The following is a 19,947-nucleotide window of genomic DNA, read 5'->3' as shown; positions in this document are numbered from 1 at the left end:
CCAATTCTGCTGTCTTTAATTTTTCTTGTTTAAATCGCAATGGTGTGTCTTTTCTATTTAAATTTAATGTTCCTGTGCTGTTATTATACAGCATTTCATTCTGTAGATTTAACAATTCTTCTGCTAACCCTACGCTAGTATACAAACTATCTGTATATCTGTGGGTCTAGTGGCTACATGCAAGGCCGCGGACCCGGGTTCAAATCCCAGGTCGAAACAATAGAGTTATTGAGTTTATCTGTCGAAAATTCTCACTAGCAGCCCGGTGTCTGGGAGTTGGAAGTGTGTACACTCCTGTGCCTCGAAAAGCACGTATAGCCGTTGGTTCTGCGCCTGAACTCTTTTCGGTCATGTCGGGTTGTCGTCCCATCGGATTATGAGAGTTGGGGAATAGAGTGTTTGCGCACACACTTGTGCACTAAAATATGTTTTGCGCAGTTGGCTAATCTCTCTTGAGATTGGCCGCCTTGGCCGAAATAGGTCTGCAGGACTTTTATTATTAGTATAAAAGTTAACTCTTAAAATTGATTCTAATCTAAAGGTATATGTTACCATCATAACGGTTTAATTCCGATTCGAATGAATATAGAATAGTCAAAGTTGACTTGAATCGGGAACGTAAAGTAATTGTTATAGGTTAGTAGAATCTCGAATTGGTCTTTTAAAAAATATAATACCAAATAATATAAATTGATATAAATAACTCACTCAATAAATCTTAAAACACAAACAATAAATCTTTGAACAAATCACAAGTCGCGGCAATAATACATTAATTACTGTATCTTTTACTGTTACCTTTACTGCGTTTTTTTTTAATAACTATTAAATATTCCAAAAGCTAAACGAATTAAATATTCAAGAAATAACAAAATATTTCGCACCAAAGCCAACAAAACAGTTTTTTTATAAGAGTTTTTTTATATTTCATTTATACCTTTAAAAAGTTTTTCTTTTTATTTTATTTCTTTCAACATTTTCTACACCTGCAAAACAACCCACGACGTGGGTTTTTGGTATCTAGGAAGAAGATAAAATGTATTGAAAAAAATAAATATGTCTAAACATAAAAACCAAAACGTATAAGAAGATCTTGTTAAAATGGCCATTCAATTTTATTGTCGTTTTTTATTATTGCATTTTACGAAGAAAAACTTACTTAGTGAGCCCACTACGTGGGTCCCTGGCGTTGAATGGGTTAAATGATATAACGTTTAAAGCTTAAAAATTTATAATTACGAATATTTAAAATATTCATATTGTGTATTACAATACGTGGTTGGGTAGATTAAACTTAAGCATGGGTATGGATGGGAATAAATTTCAAATCTTTTTTTTAATATGTATTAACAAACTTCAAGAAAGTAAGAAAACAAAATTTAAGTTTTAAATTGTATATTTTTTTAATGGCAGGAACAATATTTATCTTGCTGTGTTTCAATTATTGTTGATGTTTTAAAGTTTAAATGGAAACTGAACGTGCTGTTACACCAATTGTCGTAGTAATACATAATTTTTTTTATCAATAACTGCTTGTTACAATGTGTTTGTATTTTGTATTTCTAGACTAATGTCTTTGGTTTACAAATCTACGTAAGTAACGCTCCAACTACATAATTTACATACGCAGCTACAATAAAGTATAACTATATACATTTAGTGTTATTATTTCTAACTTAAACACAATAGGGGTTCTCTATTCTAATAACAAATAATAATAATTCTCGGCCAAATTTTTTCGTTTTTTTTTAAGTATAAAGTTCTAGTAAAGTCTCTTAGGTTGTCCTGTTTGTATTTGGCTGGTTTTGTTATCATTAAATCGATGACATTTTAAAAACACATTTTCCGCCAAAATCTAATGAAGAAATTTGATAGAATTTAAGGTTTTTATTACAAAAAAGAAAAAAATGCGACACAAGCAGCGTAAAAGCGACGTTTATGCACTTAACGCAGCGTTAGTAAGAGAGGCACAAAATTGGTTCAAGCGTTCTTTTCAATTGAAACAAAATGTCACATATATATTATAGTTAAATGAATTTTTATATAAACTACGAATTATTTTTGGTAATGATTGGTAGCCTCGATAAAAATAAATAAAAACCAAAGAAAAGTGATATTATTTTAATATAAGTTATATTTTCAATTATAAAATTTAAGTACCTAAAACTTAACAGCTATGCACTTGGTAGTCTTTATTTACAACATATAAATTTTGTGTCGTAGTTGTATTTCGCATTATTATTCGGAATCTTCATTATCCTCAAAACAAATCATCTTACATTTGTATGAAACGTTTTCCTTTAAAGATCTATCTGTAAAACTTGATGTAACTGTATTTCTATTATTAGAAGCTGACGGCTTTGCATCTGGTAGAGCTATTGATTTTAAATTATTACCGCTATTATATAAAAACTTTTTATTCAAATTGCCACCTGATAGCATATCTTTTGCTTTGCCGGCATCTCTCATTTTAGTCATTAATACATTTTCAGATCTTTCTGGATTATTTTTTGAGGATAAATCACTAATCTTTGGATAAGTATTCTCGTCACATAAATCACTAACTGTCGGTGATATCTTTGATTCTTCTAAAGAAGAAAATGCTGTTTTGGGATTACCCAATTTCATATCTGGTTCAATGTGCGATGTAAATTGGTTACTTGCTGAATGTTTCAGTTCATCAGGATTGAATTTTGACTTTAGTTCAAGACTTTTTTGTAATGGAGATTTATATGACGATTTTGGTAACTTAAACAACGATCGCAAAGTTTCTGGTGTAAGCTTATTATATATTTTCTGATTTGGTCTTAATTTGGTTATTTGCGGGCGAGGTGTAGTAAAAGAAAAGGTAATTTTGTTTTCTTTCAATGGTTTACGTCTAATTTCCTTTCTAAGGGGAGTTTTACTCTCAAATTTATGGCCCAACTGTATAGGATCTTCAAATTGTCTCAAGCTTGCACCCAAAGGTTTCGGAGTAAGATTTATTTTTTGTTGCAAATTTGATTTCGATAGTCCCTTCTTACTTGAACCTAAAATTGATTGCGATGTATGTGGTTTTAATGCCAAATTTATCTTGCTTTTTGGTAAATCATTGCTTTTGACTTGATATTTCGGATTACTTTTTATTGGATTATTGAGATTATTTATTTTATATTTTGCCAGTAAATTAGACTTGTCATCAAAGGGCAAAATATCTGGTATTCTTTGTGACACTTGCGAAAATCTGTCCTTTAAATCTGAATGGAAATCTTGTAGTCTTTTATCTATATTATTTGGTCGTAAAGTTGTCCAAAGAATATTTTGAGGCGTATGCGACTCGCCTAATAAATTATTCTGATTTGTTTTATGTGATCTTTTAAAATCATCTATTGACTCTTTTATGTTTCTAAAAGCATCCTCTGTTCGTGATTTGAAGTTTTCCGAAAGAGTGTTTAAGGATTCAGTAGATTTTTGTAAATTTAAACCAGAATCATAATATTTTTTTCCATTTTTAGTTGGAATTTTTATGTTAGAGGAATTCGGCATTTCTAAAGGATAATGGAAAATGGTACTTGCTGACCTAACTTCAGAATCATCTTGAAATGGTCTTTGCAAAGTATCTCGATTTTTATTTAATTGTGATTGTACTGTTTTTAAATTAAGTGAATCCGGACTAGCTACTTTAGCTTTATAAGAATTTAAGTGATTGGTTTGATGATTGTTTTTATCCCAATTTGATAAATCACCTCGAGTTCTTGTTTGTGCATAGCTTTTGGCTGTGTTAATATTTTTTGGTTCATTAAAATTAAATGGCGATTTATTTAAATTATTTTGTTCATTTCTTTCTAAATATATTGAATTTCTATTTGAATTATCATGAAAATTGTCACTGCCTTTGTTGCTATTTATATTTTCATTATTATTAAAAATATCTGATAATGAAGACTTAAGATTATCCAGAATATCTTTTACATTTATATCCGATTCTGGTTGAACAATAAAATCTTGATTAGTATGGCGAATTCTGTTTTCATAAGGGCTACTAGCTTGTGACATCATTTCTTTCTCTTGATCATTTGATGAGCTTACTCCGGTATTGTCAGAAATTTTGGGTGTCATACTTTCACAAGGATTTTTTCTAGATACATCGATTGCATCATTATTAACTTTATTATGATTTTTGTCAATTTCATTAAATGTATCCGATATATCTGCTATTTCATCAGAACTTTTTAATAGTGAATTTGATGAGGAAAGTGATGGCTCTTCCATTTTAAATAATTCCGATGGAGACATTTCGTTATCTATATTTTTAATGACATCTGTATTGTCATTTATATTGACCGTAGTATCCGGTTCCAGCGGTTCTACTGACTTTTCATTAGATAAACTTAAATTAAGAATACGATCTGACATTTCCTGTAAATCTTGAGTATTTATATTTTTACTAATATTATTATTGTTTTCATCGGTATAGTTTTTAGGTATTTCCAAAGTACTCGATTCTGTAATATCTGTTGAAGATTTATTAATCACATCTAGTTTTCGAATATTTTGTGCATTGATTTTAAGTTTATCTTGGATTTTTTCATTTGCGTTTTTAATTTTATTCAACGTTTTAAGTACGTCGGCTTTGATATTTGGAAATATATTTATCTCATTTGATTTAAAAATATCAAAACTTTTTTCTGTTGTTGTAAGTGTTAACGTTTCAGTATTTAACAGTTGGTTGTCGTGTATACCAATATCATTGACATTATCGACACTGTTTTTTTTGTCCTTTGTTTGTGGAATTTTAGCAATTTTAATGGCATCACTCGATCCCGCCTCCTCGGCGTCACATGAGTGTCCATCGCTACTTTCATTTTCAAGGTTATCGGTTTCTACATCTTTAGCCATTAATTCATTATTATCTTTCATTTCTGTTACATCGTTGTTTACTGGTACGGTTTCTTTAATAAGAGCTTGTGTTGGTATTTTGTTATTGAATGTGTCATCTTTCCAATCATCATTTAAATAATTATCTTTTGCGCCTATTTCATTAATAGGTTTTTCAGCTATATTCGTATTTAGTTCTGTCGGACTAGACTCTGCATCCATATTTTCGACACTATATTTTGTTCCTCTTTGGATGTTTTCTTTAGAAAGGTTTACTTCACAATCATTTTTTTCATTGTCTTTAGTTACTACATTATTTGGTTTTACTAAATTCGTGTCCGAGAGTGGATTCCATAGACTGGCTTCTTCCGGCATAACATCTTTTTGTGTTTCAATTAACTCATCATTTAAATACTTTTCTTTTGAATTAAGATTCTCTTTTATCAAGTCTTCTTCGTGTGACAGTGATTTAGAACTTTTAGGTAAGTAGTGTATTCTTTCATTATTTCGTAAGAAATGGTTTTGAAGATTACTTGGTGAGAATGAAACATCTTCGAATTTTTTATCGGTTTCTTTCATAGCACTCGGTGAATTATTTTTTTGTTTGGAATTTTTTAAGTATTCTAAAAGAGAACCTAATTTATAATTAGGAATGCGCTTGATATAACTGTCATTCGAATTTTCGTTTTTAGATTGTTTTTCATATGGATTTAGTGTATTAGAATTGGAAAACGTATCTTTCAAGCTATTCTTATTGTTTGAAAAGAGTTTTGTTTTTAGTAAATCGGATTTTAATTTTAAATCTTCTAAAATATTACTTTTCAAAGGTGTTTTATTTTCTTGAATATTACTCGCACTGCTTGCCATATCGTTATTTCTTGGTTTGTAACTCATTTGGTCAAAGCTATTGGCTCTACCTAAAGGTGGATGAACACAACGTGTTTCTTGCATATGCGATGCTTCTGGCATTACGTCATCTAACGTATGTCCATCTTTTGGTTGCAAGATAATGTTAACTATATTTCTCGGGGTGTTAGTAATTTCTTGTTCTAACAGGTTTTCCTCTCTATCATTAAGTGCAGTTCTTGTAGCGTCTCTAACCAATGCTTCTTGATATTCTTGATCCGTGACCTCCTGTAAGGTTTCTAAAACAGAAGACGCTAGTCCCACTTCAGGTTTCAGCAGAGGATTAGGAGCTTTTATTTCACCTGATCTGAAAATTAAAATTGCTATTAGGTACTATTTTATTCGTTTATTATTGAAAATAAATAAGTGCACAAAAAGTAAATAAATAATAAGTAAAGACTTTGTTAGTGGTTGATATAATTGCAATTAATCGTCCGCCTTCCTATTCTATAAAAAAAAAAACAATAATAGGTACCTCGTAAATGGTTCAACTGCTCTAACTGCAGGTGTGAAGATTGACGGGGCAGATTCTGAATCTGATGCCGACTGACAAGGACAGCTATCGCGAGTGGAAGCTGCTTCCATAACATCGTAATCAGCACTTCTTTGAGACTCGTGACAGGGACAACATTCAGCAAAATTTAATTGTCTGGACTCTCTTACATTCTCGCTTATCACTGGTTGCGATAATAACTGTAATATTTAAAAAAATATAATATAATTATATTGGAGAAAATAGTATGAAAAACGTAGTTTTTAAGCTTATTGCATTCAGACAGACAGACGCGCTGGAGGAACTTTGTTTTATAATATGTAGTGAATACACATATACACGTGCCACGACAGTTTGAAAGCCTAGTGGGTTCAAAAAACTTAAACTAAATTAACTAATTTAAAACGGTACGCAAATAAGTACATAAATCAACAATCAACAAATCGCCACACTCATTACAACTACAGCACGAATTTGATTTCTTAATTTACCAGGTTGGCTTATGAGCCAGATGACGCTAAAAAAATATTATTTGTTTATGGTTACAAATTACAATTCTTAACAGATTGCTGCAGATTTATCAACAGGATAAGTAGGTATAAGCCTAGGGCGGCAAATTTTGTTGTTTTTTTTTTTTTAAATATTTAATGAGCCAGGACGGATATAAAATCTCTTTTAATGTACCTTTAAGATATAATTATTATAAGCTATTTTTAGTGCAATCTAAACTAAATTGACGAATTATAAAAAAAAAAAAACTATACTATAGGAGCGGCTTAAATTGTACATACTTGTAAAATATACAAATACGCCAATGGATATTCAAAGGAAATTAAAACTTAATTCGAATATGTTTTTCCTATTTTGACAAACTTTACAATACAGGTAGGACTGGGAAAACTACCTGATTTGCTCTGAATAAAATGCGAATTACAAATATTTTCAAGTAATTTATTTAACATTTTTTTTAAAATACAAGTTACAAAATACATTCATAGCCTACGAATGTAGTAAATTGTCGTAAGTAACCTAGTCTGTATACGACTTACATTTGCACGCTTTCAAGTTTCAAGCATTTAAATTAAAGTTAGTATTATTGGTGTTATAATTATTATGGCCGCATATCACTTTCTGACATTTCACGACCGTTTCCTGCGGTTTATTTATTAGTTCATTCTTACAGATTTGTAAAGACAGGATTAAAGAACATGTAAAAGCTTACTTAAATGATATTTTATTTGTCATACGTAAATAATAATACGAAGGTACTCCGCAGACAAAGACATATTCAAATGAATCAACGAAACCTATGGCACTAATATCCAGAATTTGCAGGATACATTGATGAGTTATATTTACGAAAAGCAAGATTTTATGACATAAATTTGTTAACGTCTTTATTTATTTCAATGTTAACATTCAAGTTATGAATACATATAACACTAGTTTCCGCCTGCGGCTTCGCCCGCATGTTACGGAGAATGTCGGAGGACGGGCAGCTGTGAAGTGTGTCCTTTGCTGTACCCCTGACAATGTGTTTGCAAATTTTCATCATGGTCGATTAAGAAATGAAAACATGTAAGTGATACAAATAAATAATAACACTTTCGTATTTATATTAGTTAGGATTATAAGACCGTTTCGTCGACTATTGAAAATAAACTTTTGCGTGAAAATCTTAAGCAAATTTTACGACATCTAAAGCATGAATTTGTATCAAATAAATATTAATAATGTCCTCCAGACTGATTTCGGTCACGGCGGCCAATCTCAAGAGAGATTAGCCAACTACGCAGGAGATATTATAGTGCACTAGTGTGTCTGGAAACACAAGTGCACTCTATATTCCCTAACTCTCATAATCCGATGGGACGGCAATTTGACACGACCGGAAAGAGTTCAGCCGTAGGACCAACGGAATTACGTGCTTTCCAAGGCACGGGAGTGTACACACTTCCAACTTCCAGACTACTTTACTTAGAATTTTCGACAGAAAAATTCAATATTTTTTTATTGGCCCGACCTGAGGTTCGAACCCAGGACCTCCAAGTCTGCGGCCTTATACCTTATTGCTGGTCTGGACCAACGAGGCAGTCAATAAAGAAGTAAATACATATAAACAAACTTACAGTTCTCCATTGCGCCAACCATAACAAAATGAACCACTTCCACATATCTGAAACTTTTTTCTAGTTCACATCGGAATCTACGTCCAAATAAACTGATCTTTTAATGATCGGCCTGTTTTAATATGATTATAAACGAAGATAATCTCTCGATAATGTTGTGATAACGGTAACGAGTTCAAAAGCACGCGTCGTGAATAATAAGAATAATTACGTGACCGAAAGTGATGAGGTCGACAGAAAAAAGAATTCTTATCAAGTCGCCATTTGACTTACAATTAGCTGTGTTAGCTGTTCCACGCGACTCTGTTGGCGTCAAAAGTGTTTCCCAAATTTTTATGTTCTAAATCCCGTATCAAATCCCGTAATCAATTATAATATATAAATATAAGAATAATATAAATAATAAATATTTAAAAATTAAATATATATACCATCGTCCTTATGCATATTAGCATATAGCGCTATTCTGTAAGAACTGACTTCATTACTCACGCGTAAAATATTGACAATCGAGTTAAGGTTATATACTATTATGATGCATGTATTCTTGATATAATTATTATGGTCAATGTCGCATATCACCTTTTGACAATTCACGACAGATTTCTGCGGTAAATTTCGAGTTTGTTCTTACAGAATAGCGCAACAATGATTGTCTCAATTACAATTGATTTTATTACGACCGGTGCAATATTTTAGCCTTGATAAAGTAACAAGAGACTGACCTTCCTTTACTGGTGGTAAAGTTCCCAAGGTTGGTGGCGCATTGGAGGTGTAAACGATGGTTAACATTTCTTACAATGCGAATGCCTATGGGCGTTGGTGAATACTAACCATCTCGTATATCATATGATCGTTCGCCTACCAATTCAATAAAAAAAAACTAGTACCGCATTTATAATATTTTTATGCTCGTTATAATTTCTTATAGCTGAATTTTATTATTAAAATAGTAGTCAACTATATTTTAAGACGTAGGTGTGTACTATACATCAACTGTTAATTCTTAATTAAATATTATATACAGACAACATTTAAAATAAGTTATTAATAACAAAATAGGTTTTGTTTATTTTTGCGATTTTTTCATACTAAACAATAAACAACCATGTTTGTCTTAGATTATTTCTATTGAATGAATGATGTGAAATAAAAAGTATGATATGAAATTCTTATGTTTAGACTTATATTAAGAGTGTAAAAAATAAATTATACAACCTAGATATTTTTTACTTAAGTATAGACTTTTTAGTTAACACAAATTACAAAACAATAGAAGTGTCTATTATAAAATATTTTGGTAACAATTAATACTGTTCAAAATATCATAACATGAAATCCTAGCGCTTACGTATTTATTCCATTAATCGTAATAATTCTAATTCTCTGGGCAAATAATGAATATTGTTCCGATAAAATAAGGCACATGTTTCAAGCTGTTTTTTTTTATTCATAAAAATATAAAAGATAAAATGCGATATGTTTGATTGATTGGACTATCAGACTTATTGGCATTGATTAGAATACAGATTAATGCTGCTATAAAATTATAATAAATACATCAAACTAAAGTTACCGTTAATTTTTAACCTACTTCAAAAAATTAGGAGGCTCTCAATTCCGGTGCTTTTCTTCTTGAACGCTTAATTATTATTTAACCCATTGCTTAAAAAAGGAAGAAGTATTTTACTTTCATGTAGTTTTGCTAAGTAATATATTTGACGTTTTGATTCAAAACCTATCGATCAATCATAAAAAATATATGGTACAAATACAAAAGACATCAGGCGAACATTTAATGCAAAATAGGTATTCTCTAACAGTAAATATTTACGGTGGCGTAGCTAAAAAAAGTAGGTACTTATATAAATATATATATACCACATATTTTGGTTTTGTTTTGACGCACTGTCGTATTTACACATATACTTGTCGAAGCAGCGGCTTGGCTTGAGGGGAATTTATTTTATGATTTTATGTTAATTAACAAGATAGAAAACTTAAACACCTTAAATGTATTTTACATTACGTCCATCGATATATATGAAGAATGAAGGATTTTAATTTTTTTTAAATTACATTATACAGCACAAAACATTGTTATTAAATTATTGTTCAATGGGAATTACGGCTCTAATATAAGTTACTATAAAAATAACCTATTCCAATCGACGAAGGATAACTTGGACACCGTCAAGACATCCGAAAAGCCTAATTAATAACTATATTAGTTTTTATCCGTCCCTTCCGGATAAACGCCTGGCAACCCTAGCTATGTTTTCGTAGAGATATTTTTTAGCTTAGTAATTCGTAAGATAATTGGCGTAAAATTTAAACTAAATAATCATCATTTTGTATAAAGACATCCTATTATGTAAATAAATTGCCTATTTATAGTGAATAATTATTTATTATATAATTTGGATTTTTGATAAAATGATGCAGATATGAGTTCATCGTGATAAATGCAATAATCATTTTAATTGCATATACGTCATTACATCCAATATGATTAGTTTTTAAAATAAAATAAGCATTATAAAAGAATATAGTACATATAGAGTACCGAGTAGGTATAGAGTAAACCAAGTAATGGCAATGTCAACGCTAAATGTCGTCCGTAGAATTTAAAAAAACTTCGTTTGAAAGTCGTTAAATGCTGTAAACGTTGCAATAGTTTGCAATAAAAAAATAAGGTGAAATATTCTAAACCTCGTGACACATAGGTTACATATAAGATTAATAAATGTTTCAATAAAAAAACTAAAAAGAAACACGCGCGGCTACTGACCCGCAGAATTTTTATTAAATACTGTGCTAAATCTAACAAAATTCCGCCTTACAAGATGGATGATTTTCTTAAAATAGAAAAAATTGGCGAAGGCACTTACGGAGTAGTGTATAAAGGAAAAAATAAAATAACTGGACAGTTTGTTGCTATGAAGAAAATTAGATTGGAATCTGAAGATGAAGGCATTCCCTCGACAGCTATACGGTAAGTTGTTAAGCATTTTTCCTTCATGGTTAGTTCTACTTCAAGGTCCTACTGGCAGTTTACCAACTGCCAGTCCAAGGTCAAGGTATATACTTCAAGGTCCTACTGGCAGTTTACCAACTGCCAGTAGGACCTTGAAGACAATATTGATAAACATGTAAAATAATTTATAACCTAAAACTCCCATATTTTGCATCATCCCTATTACAGAGAAATTTCCCTGCTCAAGGAATTAAATCACCCAAATATTGTAAAGCTGGAAGACGTGCTTATGGAGGAATCACGCCTTTATCTTATATTTGAGTTTTTATCAATGGATTTAAAGAAATACATGGATTCTCTAGGGTCAGGCAAGGTAAGTTCTAAATTTAAGAATTATTTGAGATATGTCAAATAACATTTTTTAACATATATTCTATTATATTTATTATTTTGTTAAACAACTAATCAGTTTTACTTGTAAATGTGCAATATAGATTATTTTAAATGTTATAAAACTTATTTTAAATTCAAATAAATTAATCAAGTGACGGAGGGGTGAATTATAATCACCCACAGAAAGAAGATAATAAACAAATTTCCTTTTAGTAGTGGTAGTTTTTGTGAAAAGACAAGCTTATTGTTAAACAGCTAAAACTTAAAATCCTACAATATCAAGCATAATAATCTTATAAAGAAGTATTACTAGGTTTTATTTATGGAAAATAGGTTTTAATTGGATTTCCAATTTAGAGCAAATTATTTTGATCTTTGTAAACATAAACTATTTATGTTTCGTAGTTCATGGACCCCACGGTGGTGAAAAGTTACCTGTACCAGATAAATAATGCCATCTTGTACTGCCATCAACGCCGCATACTACACAGAGACTTGAAGCCTCAGAATCTTCTTATAGACAAAACTGGTATTATAAAGGTATTGTTTTTTTTATTTTATTATAAATTAAAAAGAGTTAGTTAAACTGAGATCAATTAAGACTAACAAAAAAAAAATAGATTGAAGATAAAATAAATAAATGAGATTAAATTATATAAACAAGAATTAATGATAACACATTTATAAAGAGTTGTCACAATTTTAAGAGAACTTGGAAAATATTTTACATCTATAATTTTTATAGCTAGATTTACATAAAAGTTCAAAATAAAGCAGTGAATAATTGTATTAGGTAACAGCCTGTGAATATCCCACTGCTGTGCTAAAGTCTCCTCTCCCTTTTTGAGGAGAAGGTTTGGAGCTCATTCCACCACGCTGCTCCAATGTGGGTTGTTGGAATGCACATATCGCAGAACTTTAGTGAAATTAGACACATGCAGGTTTCACACGATGTTTTCGTGCAATGTAAAGCATGAGATGTAATATAATCACAAATTAAACACATGAAAATTCAGTGGTGCTTCCCCGGGTTTGAACCTATGATCATCGGTTAAGATTCACACGTTCTTACCACTGGGCTGTTACTCATGTTTGCGCACTTTACCGGATGAACTGCTACGCGACATGCACAAGGTGGAATAATTGTATATGTCACTACTCACTAGATTAGAAACAATACATTTATAAAATAGAATAGTATATATAACCAATTAGACCAAATTTTTCATATTACAGGTGGCAGACTTTGGTCTTGGACGGGCATTTGGTGTACCAGTAAGGGTGTACACTCATGAAGTGGTAACTCTTTGGTACAGAGCACCTGAAGTTCTGCTTGGCAGTCAAAGGTATCATAACTTATTAGAAATTTTTGCCAAGTTATTGACTACTTGCACGCTCTTTGCCTGTGCTAAAACTATTGACACTAAGAATAGTTTTCGTACAAAAGTATTTTTATTTGTTTAATATTAATTAGGAAATAATGCAAATTAAAAAAAAACTTCGTTCCTGTTTTATAGCAGCGATAATAACCAAATACAATACTTATATATGTTCTACCTTAATAAATAAATTTCAAATGAAATAATAATGACCTAATATGTGGATTCCATTGGCAACAGTAAAGATAAATAAACAACTTTGACCTTGTATGGTCAAAATCTATTAATCTATGGAATTCATTCTAGATTAATGAACATGTTATCCTTAAATTACAATAAAGTTTTTTATCTGAACTTGGGAAGTAAAATTACAAGTGGATATAATTAATTACATGGAATTGTGTTAAATTTAATTATAAATGAAGGTACATTAATGAAGAACTGTTGGTAACATAAAATAGCAAATGACATAAAATATGTAATTTTTTTTTATCTTCAGCTCTGCCATTGAACATATTTTTTTTCTATTTTTAAATTGACAGTGTTAGTAGACAAAGTAACATTAAAATTTTCATGTTTCTATTTAAAGGTATTCATGTCCAATAGACATGTGGTCAGTGGGATGTATTTTCTCAGAAATGTCCTCCAAGAAGCCCTTATTTCAAGGGGATTCAGAAATTGATCAACTCTTCCGTATATTCAGGTATAAAATTTTTAACGCGAATTAAAAATTGTGTCTAGGCAATTGATTTCATTTATGCAATTTACCTATCTGCCCTAAAGTCACGTGGGTAAAGTTAGGGATCTTCAATAATAATTAGTAATATTTTTTATTAAAATATAATCACACTTGCCCGTTGAGATAATTTTGACTGTTTTTGTTTGCATTTTTTTTTATGAAGCAGGAAGACAATAAAAAATACAAAGTAATGGGCAGTGCAAATCACTTCTATCTATGGATGTTGTTTGGCACTAAAATATAATCCATTTGTTAAACTATTGTAAATTCTGTCTTTGTTTGTAAACATATTGGAAAAGTCACCTTCTAAACTGTAACACAGCTGTACTTTCTAGTTTATATTCTTTTACTTTGAATTCTTCGGTAGAATAATAAGTAAGTTTGTTGTAAAGACATGCTGCCTTAAAATCATCAACATTAAAAATTAACTTGATTAATAAGCAATAAAAACGTTATTTCAAAATTATTACTCTATTTACTTAGGATGTTAAGAACGCCTACTGAAGACATTTGGCCAGGTGTATCTTCACTACCAGACTACAAACCCACATTCCCTAACTGGACTACTTTTAATCTTTATAACCATGTAAGTAAAAAGCATTGCATCAATTATGAATAAAATCATATTAGTTAATTTTACAACCAAATGAGATAGAATTTCAAGACTATACTGATGTCTTATCTGAGCAAATATTGTTTATATTTTATGTTTTTTATATTATACTTTTCAGACTTGACACGTGACATAATTAATATACAATTTCATAAATAAGAAATCTTTTAGGCATCTATTTTTTTTTTTGTTGTATACTTATGAAATATTATAGGTAGCTTGTTTCAATATTCCAGGTGCAAAATCTAGACGAGAGTGGTATGGAGCTCCTTCAAAAGATGCTCGTGTACGACCCTGTGTGTCGCATCAGTGCGAAGGAAGTGCGCAGACACCGCTACTTCCGGGACGTGAAGTTGCCGCCCGGACTAGCCTCACACGCGCCCTACATACGATACACTGGAGACGGCTCACCGCGCACCGACAATACAGTGCAGAGTGTCTAACATGCATAATGTATATTGTAATACCTAAAAACAAAAGTGATAGTGTGTATTGCAAATATCTTTTACACAACCAAACAATGAAAGGTTTTGCTTTTACTGGTAACGGCATGCCATAGAGCTATCCTACAGTCTTATGGTCAATTGATGATGTTGCCGAGTATTAATTCTAACAAGGTCTTGAGTTAATAACTAATAGAGACAGATTCAGTAGCCTGCTACTGCTACAGCACTGAGTTACATTAGGTTAAAGCTGTGTTCCCGAATGGACCTATAAAATATCTTTGTAGAAAGGGAGGCTAAGTACAATCTGCTGTGTGGATTGTTAGTTGGGCCTCATGTTACAATATGTTAACCTATGAAGATTGTTGAAAGAGCATTGAAAATATTGTCTATTTATTAAAACTGGAATACAATTTATATATGAAAGTTTAGGTCCTGACTGATTGATTATCAACGCACAACTGAAAATATAAGGAATAGAGAATTCAAATTCAGAAATTCATTACTAATGCTCTCCATTTGTAATGTATAAGTGCACTAAAGGTGGATTTCGCATCTCCAGTCTTCTACTTAATACAAATACTCTCTAGTGTCTAATATGATACTCTGAGTGTTTTTCTTATTAAGCACATGAGAAAAAATACACATAATACATATGAAATGGGAAAAACTAATATATATTTTTAACCTCGACACATTTAATAAAATAAATTTATTGATTGTGATATCACAATTAAAATAAAATAGTTTGTGGAGTTTAAAGAATTTTTAAAACAAAGCGTGACGAGCGTAAAAAGTATCGAAAATGCTTAACTTTTATATGACATATTTTAATAATTACCCCCATTAAAGTTTTAATTTGTAAACAACAATAAAATATTCTTTAAACTATTTTTAATTATATATACATATATATTTTGTGGAGAGCCATTTATGACCACTGGCCTCGGGGGAAAAAAAAAAAAATATTAATTCTGATATTGGATAACTTTACCTGCCCCCAGTTTATACATTCTTATTTTAACATACATTGTCAGTTTATAATTTTTAAATATATTCGGATGATATTTTATAGGGTCAAATTATGTTATTTCCCATAATTGTAAATAAAGGAAAAATCAATAATGTATTCATACTTTGTAAACTATCTTTCTGCTTTTTTCTATTATAAATACATAAATAGTATTGCTTTATGTATTTAAAACAAGGTATCAATTATATGTTTGAAAATTGGATTCTAATTAAGTTTAAAAAAAAAAAAATAATGAACAGAAAGATTGTTTACATCCAAAAAATTACAATATAATGTGTATTACAGTGGCTTGTCTATATATCATAAGTTTTGAATTCTTTAATTTGTGGTGGTTTTTAAATATTTTATACCGTTCAAACTGGTGGAATTTTAAAAATAATTCTGAAATACTTATATTTATCAAAGATTAAAATGGTAATTTTAAAGACTCAAACTGTTATCTAACACTGCCATCTAAATATATTCCATTAAAAAATGAAAATAAGATCATCTTAAGACTTACATGAGATGTCTAATAAAATTAGCCGTAACATTGTCTGGTCCCTCTAAAGAATTTTTAATAAAATATACGCTGATACCATTCCTCTATCAAACTGACACTATTTCTAAATTCTTTATCTGTGACATTGTATCTATTGTTTTTCCAAAAAAAAATATATACTAATTTTTTTCTTTGATTTTCATTAGATTGGTTGTTACAAAGTTTACGTTTAAGTTTAGTTTTATCTTACCAATATATACTAAAATACTTCAATTATACACAATTGAGAAAATGCGTAAGATTACATATATAATAAATTATTTGTCTTGTTCGCCACTCTCAATAACTTCAATTTTGGCTTGGAAACAATGTTATAAGACTGAAATGTAATTTGACTATAGACTAACTGGATTGTTTGCGTTGCCTCTTCACCCTTTGCTCGCACACTGCCTCCCTCTACTATTTTATCGGTAAATGTGAATGTCGACAACAAGAGTGCGCGTGAAAGATTAATAGAGGCGACGCTATTTTCAATCTCATTATATATCTGCATGGGTAGTATAACTGCTCATTTAACTACAAAAGCTCATTTTAAGCTAGACATTACTTAACACACAAATTAGAACTATTGTCATTGAAACAAAATGATAAAAAAATTATTTCTCTTCCTTTGACAGGACATTTTTATTGAATTTTATAATATTTTAACAAATTGAATATTTAAACAAAGTTTTGTTTTCATTCCCAAGTGCCAATGTCTGTTTTTTTAATGTAAACAATGGTCTTGTGTTATCATTAAAGGCCCTATTAATTCAATCAACGTCGAATATCTCATAGGTCCTGTCCAATATTCATATTTTAAGTGGTTATATTGTAAAATCCATTGTTGTACTTACATATAGTATGCCTTTAATGTTCGCTATGTACAAATTATTCATTTTATATATTTAGACAAAAAAAAAAGTATGATTGAAAACCGAATAAGATATAACATGTGCCTTTGGTAAAAATAACTAATTGGCTTTTATTAGATACACTGGTTTATAATAGTACTATATTATGTATTATTGGTTTTCTGAATCTTTTGTACAAACAACAAAAATATTTTCTCATCTGACATAGCTTGCAATTCGAAGACTGGAAAAATAGAAGACTAAATAGATGATACTAAAATTTTAACTCATATTTATATGTTTTTAGAACGGACATAACAAATGTTGAATTATTATTTTATATAATATTAATTAAGAATAACTTCAATTTACATGGATGTCTTTGGTAAAAAAATCTCATCTTGTAATTTTTTTTAATGACTACGTGAAGATGTAAAATTTCTTAAGTACTAGATAGATATCAGTTGGACTAATTTTGAACTCTGTTTATTGTGTAGGGTTATTGTATTTTACTTTCATAATGATTATTGTGGAATTTTAAAACTAAATTTTAGTTTTATATCTGACTACATAAATTGCCTCTTAATTGGCCTTAATTTATTTTAGATTCAAATAATATTTTTTTAACATTTTCGTCATAGGTTAATTGGTGCGTTCGATTTAGGATATGTATAATGAATTGCATTTAATTATAGTTATAATTTAATTCTTTAAAAACTGTACATTAAAAAGATATTCTTAATATATCGAGTTTTATTTATAAAAAAAAAGACCGCTTAGATAAAAGATTTTTATTGCTCTCGAATATTAACAAACACAACACCTAAATTGTATAAAATAAACATTAACTGAAAATTATGATTATTTAATAATATTATTCATGCAACACAAACAAATATACTTCTTGTATTGACTATTTTATTAAGCATTACTTCTAGAAAACGGCAGTCGTGACGACACTCAGTGCAATTTACCGAACTATAATAATAGGTATGCCAATAAGCTAGATTCCAAATACACTATTCACTTACGTTGCATAATAAATGAATTATAATTATATACAAACTTAAAAACGAAAGGACTGCGCTACTGAAACATTGAATCGTCATGCCGTCACGTCACATCACGTTAGTGTACATGGCACTTAGAAAAAAGTTAATAGAACTTATTGTATACATTTTATTATTAATACAAAAATGTACTACGCGATCTTGTATAAATTTGATACGTATTAAGTTACCTATATGGTAGGTACGAAAATTAAAATATTTTATACTTAATAAAGACGTGTTATTTTCTCATATTCACTTATGGTTAAAAATACAGAATATTTGTCTACAATTTTCATTAAATATTATGTTAAGAAACTTTAAAACTTAAATCAAATATCGCGGAACGCAGTGAATCCCATTAAAAATATTATTTTAAGTGAATGTAAAGAATTACTAGAAAATAAGGATACAGAAGCAGCCAAGGTTTTAAAACATAAATATTTAATATTATGTAACAAGATGTTATAAAAGGATAGATTACATTTTTGTCAATAACACGAACATTAAGTCATAGTGAGAGGTATTTCTTAGCCCCTTTTAAAACAAATCAAAATTATAAAATACAAACATTTAATTTGCTAAGTTTTAAGTAGCAAGTATCTTTTTTTCTAATATATAGATATATTTTAAAAATGTGTCTTTGTTAGGACGGCCTCCCAGATTTTCCGGGGAATAATTCTATGATTCTAGATTCTATAATATAACCGTCTACATCTATCGATGAGCTTTACTATACACTATTATTAAAAACAGTTTTATGCATCAAAAATATTTAATGTCAATAGAAACTACCGGTTATGTCATTAGGTATTATGATTTAACGAATGAGATACAAATACTAGGCAGTCCATTGTTTTTAATTATTGCTATTTCAACGACAACAATGTATGTAAGGTATATAATAGGCACTGTTTTCAATGAAGGTCCATACAAATCCAATCAATTCGATATAAGCACCTAACAATGTATTATAACATACATCATTATTCCAATGGTAGCAGTAAAGCTAATTAAGCCTTAGATTCAAATAATCCATGCGATTTGCTAAAAGTGCTGTATTATGCATTAAAAAAAGATATTCATGAAAATATATTTATTTAAAGTACAAAACTATTCCACTTAACCATATCAACTTTAATTTTACTCTGAAAGTTCAGATTAAAACTTCGCTGGCATTAAATTCAAAACGTCATTTAATCATTTTTTTACGAATCCGCAATCAATACCATAGATAATATAAATCCCGATGATTGATGTAACGTCAACGCAAGGTCTAAGATATTTATTTATCTTTACTCCTGTCTTTGGAATAGGCTTTAATTATATTAATTCGATTGGAACAGGCTACGTAACCTGCATCGTACAACGTACGTCATATATTGTTATAATACTAACGTTTCGACTGTACGATGCAGAGGCACAAGTGGTAAGTGATATTTTCATAACTGTTTAATATTTTTAATGGTTAATTATATATATTTTTTAAATATTTGAAAATGATTGTGACTAATTGATAAACCAAATGTTATCTTCCGGTTAACTTTTCAATTAATCATACG

The 19,947-nt window shown here is 29.8% G+C and overlaps 2 protein-coding genes across 2 annotated transcripts; one reads left to right on the top strand and one right to left on the bottom strand.

Moving 5' to 3' along the window:
* Positions 1-2,238: 2,238 nt before the first annotated feature.
* On the bottom strand, positions 2,239-7,811 carry LOC126775667 (uncharacterized protein MAL13P1.304-like). Its single transcript, XM_050497731.1, has 8 exons — positions 7,650-7,811; positions 6,239-6,456; positions 5,775-6,070; positions 4,722-5,480; positions 3,870-4,493; positions 3,552-3,755; positions 2,430-3,398; positions 2,239-2,375 (listed from the first exon to the last, which is right to left on the bottom strand). The coding sequence occupies exons 1-8, from the start codon at positions 7,809-7,811 to the stop codon at positions 2,239-2,241; spliced, it is 3,369 nt and encodes a 1,122-aa protein (XP_050353688.1).
* Positions 7,812-11,020: 3,209 nt separating this feature from the next.
* On the top strand, positions 11,021-16,019 carry LOC126775564 (cyclin-dependent kinase 1). The gene is made up of 7 exons (XM_050497599.1): positions 11,021-11,380; positions 11,591-11,735; positions 12,161-12,295; positions 12,992-13,101; positions 13,724-13,837; positions 14,357-14,459; positions 14,723-16,019. The coding sequence occupies exons 1-7, from the start codon at positions 11,232-11,234 to the stop codon at positions 14,927-14,929; spliced, it is 963 nt and encodes a 320-aa protein (XP_050353556.1). The 5' UTR covers positions 11,021-11,231; the 3' UTR covers positions 14,930-16,019.
* The last annotated feature ends 3,928 nt before the right edge of the window (positions 16,020-19,947 follow it).

The sequence above is a fragment of the Nymphalis io genome, chromosome 18, assembly GCF_905147045.1.
Source record: "Nymphalis io chromosome 18, ilAglIoxx1.1, whole genome shotgun sequence".
NCBI classification, from domain to species: Eukaryota; Metazoa; Arthropoda; class Insecta; order Lepidoptera; family Nymphalidae; genus Nymphalis; species Nymphalis io.
This window is presented reverse-complemented; position numbering and strand designations above follow the sequence as displayed.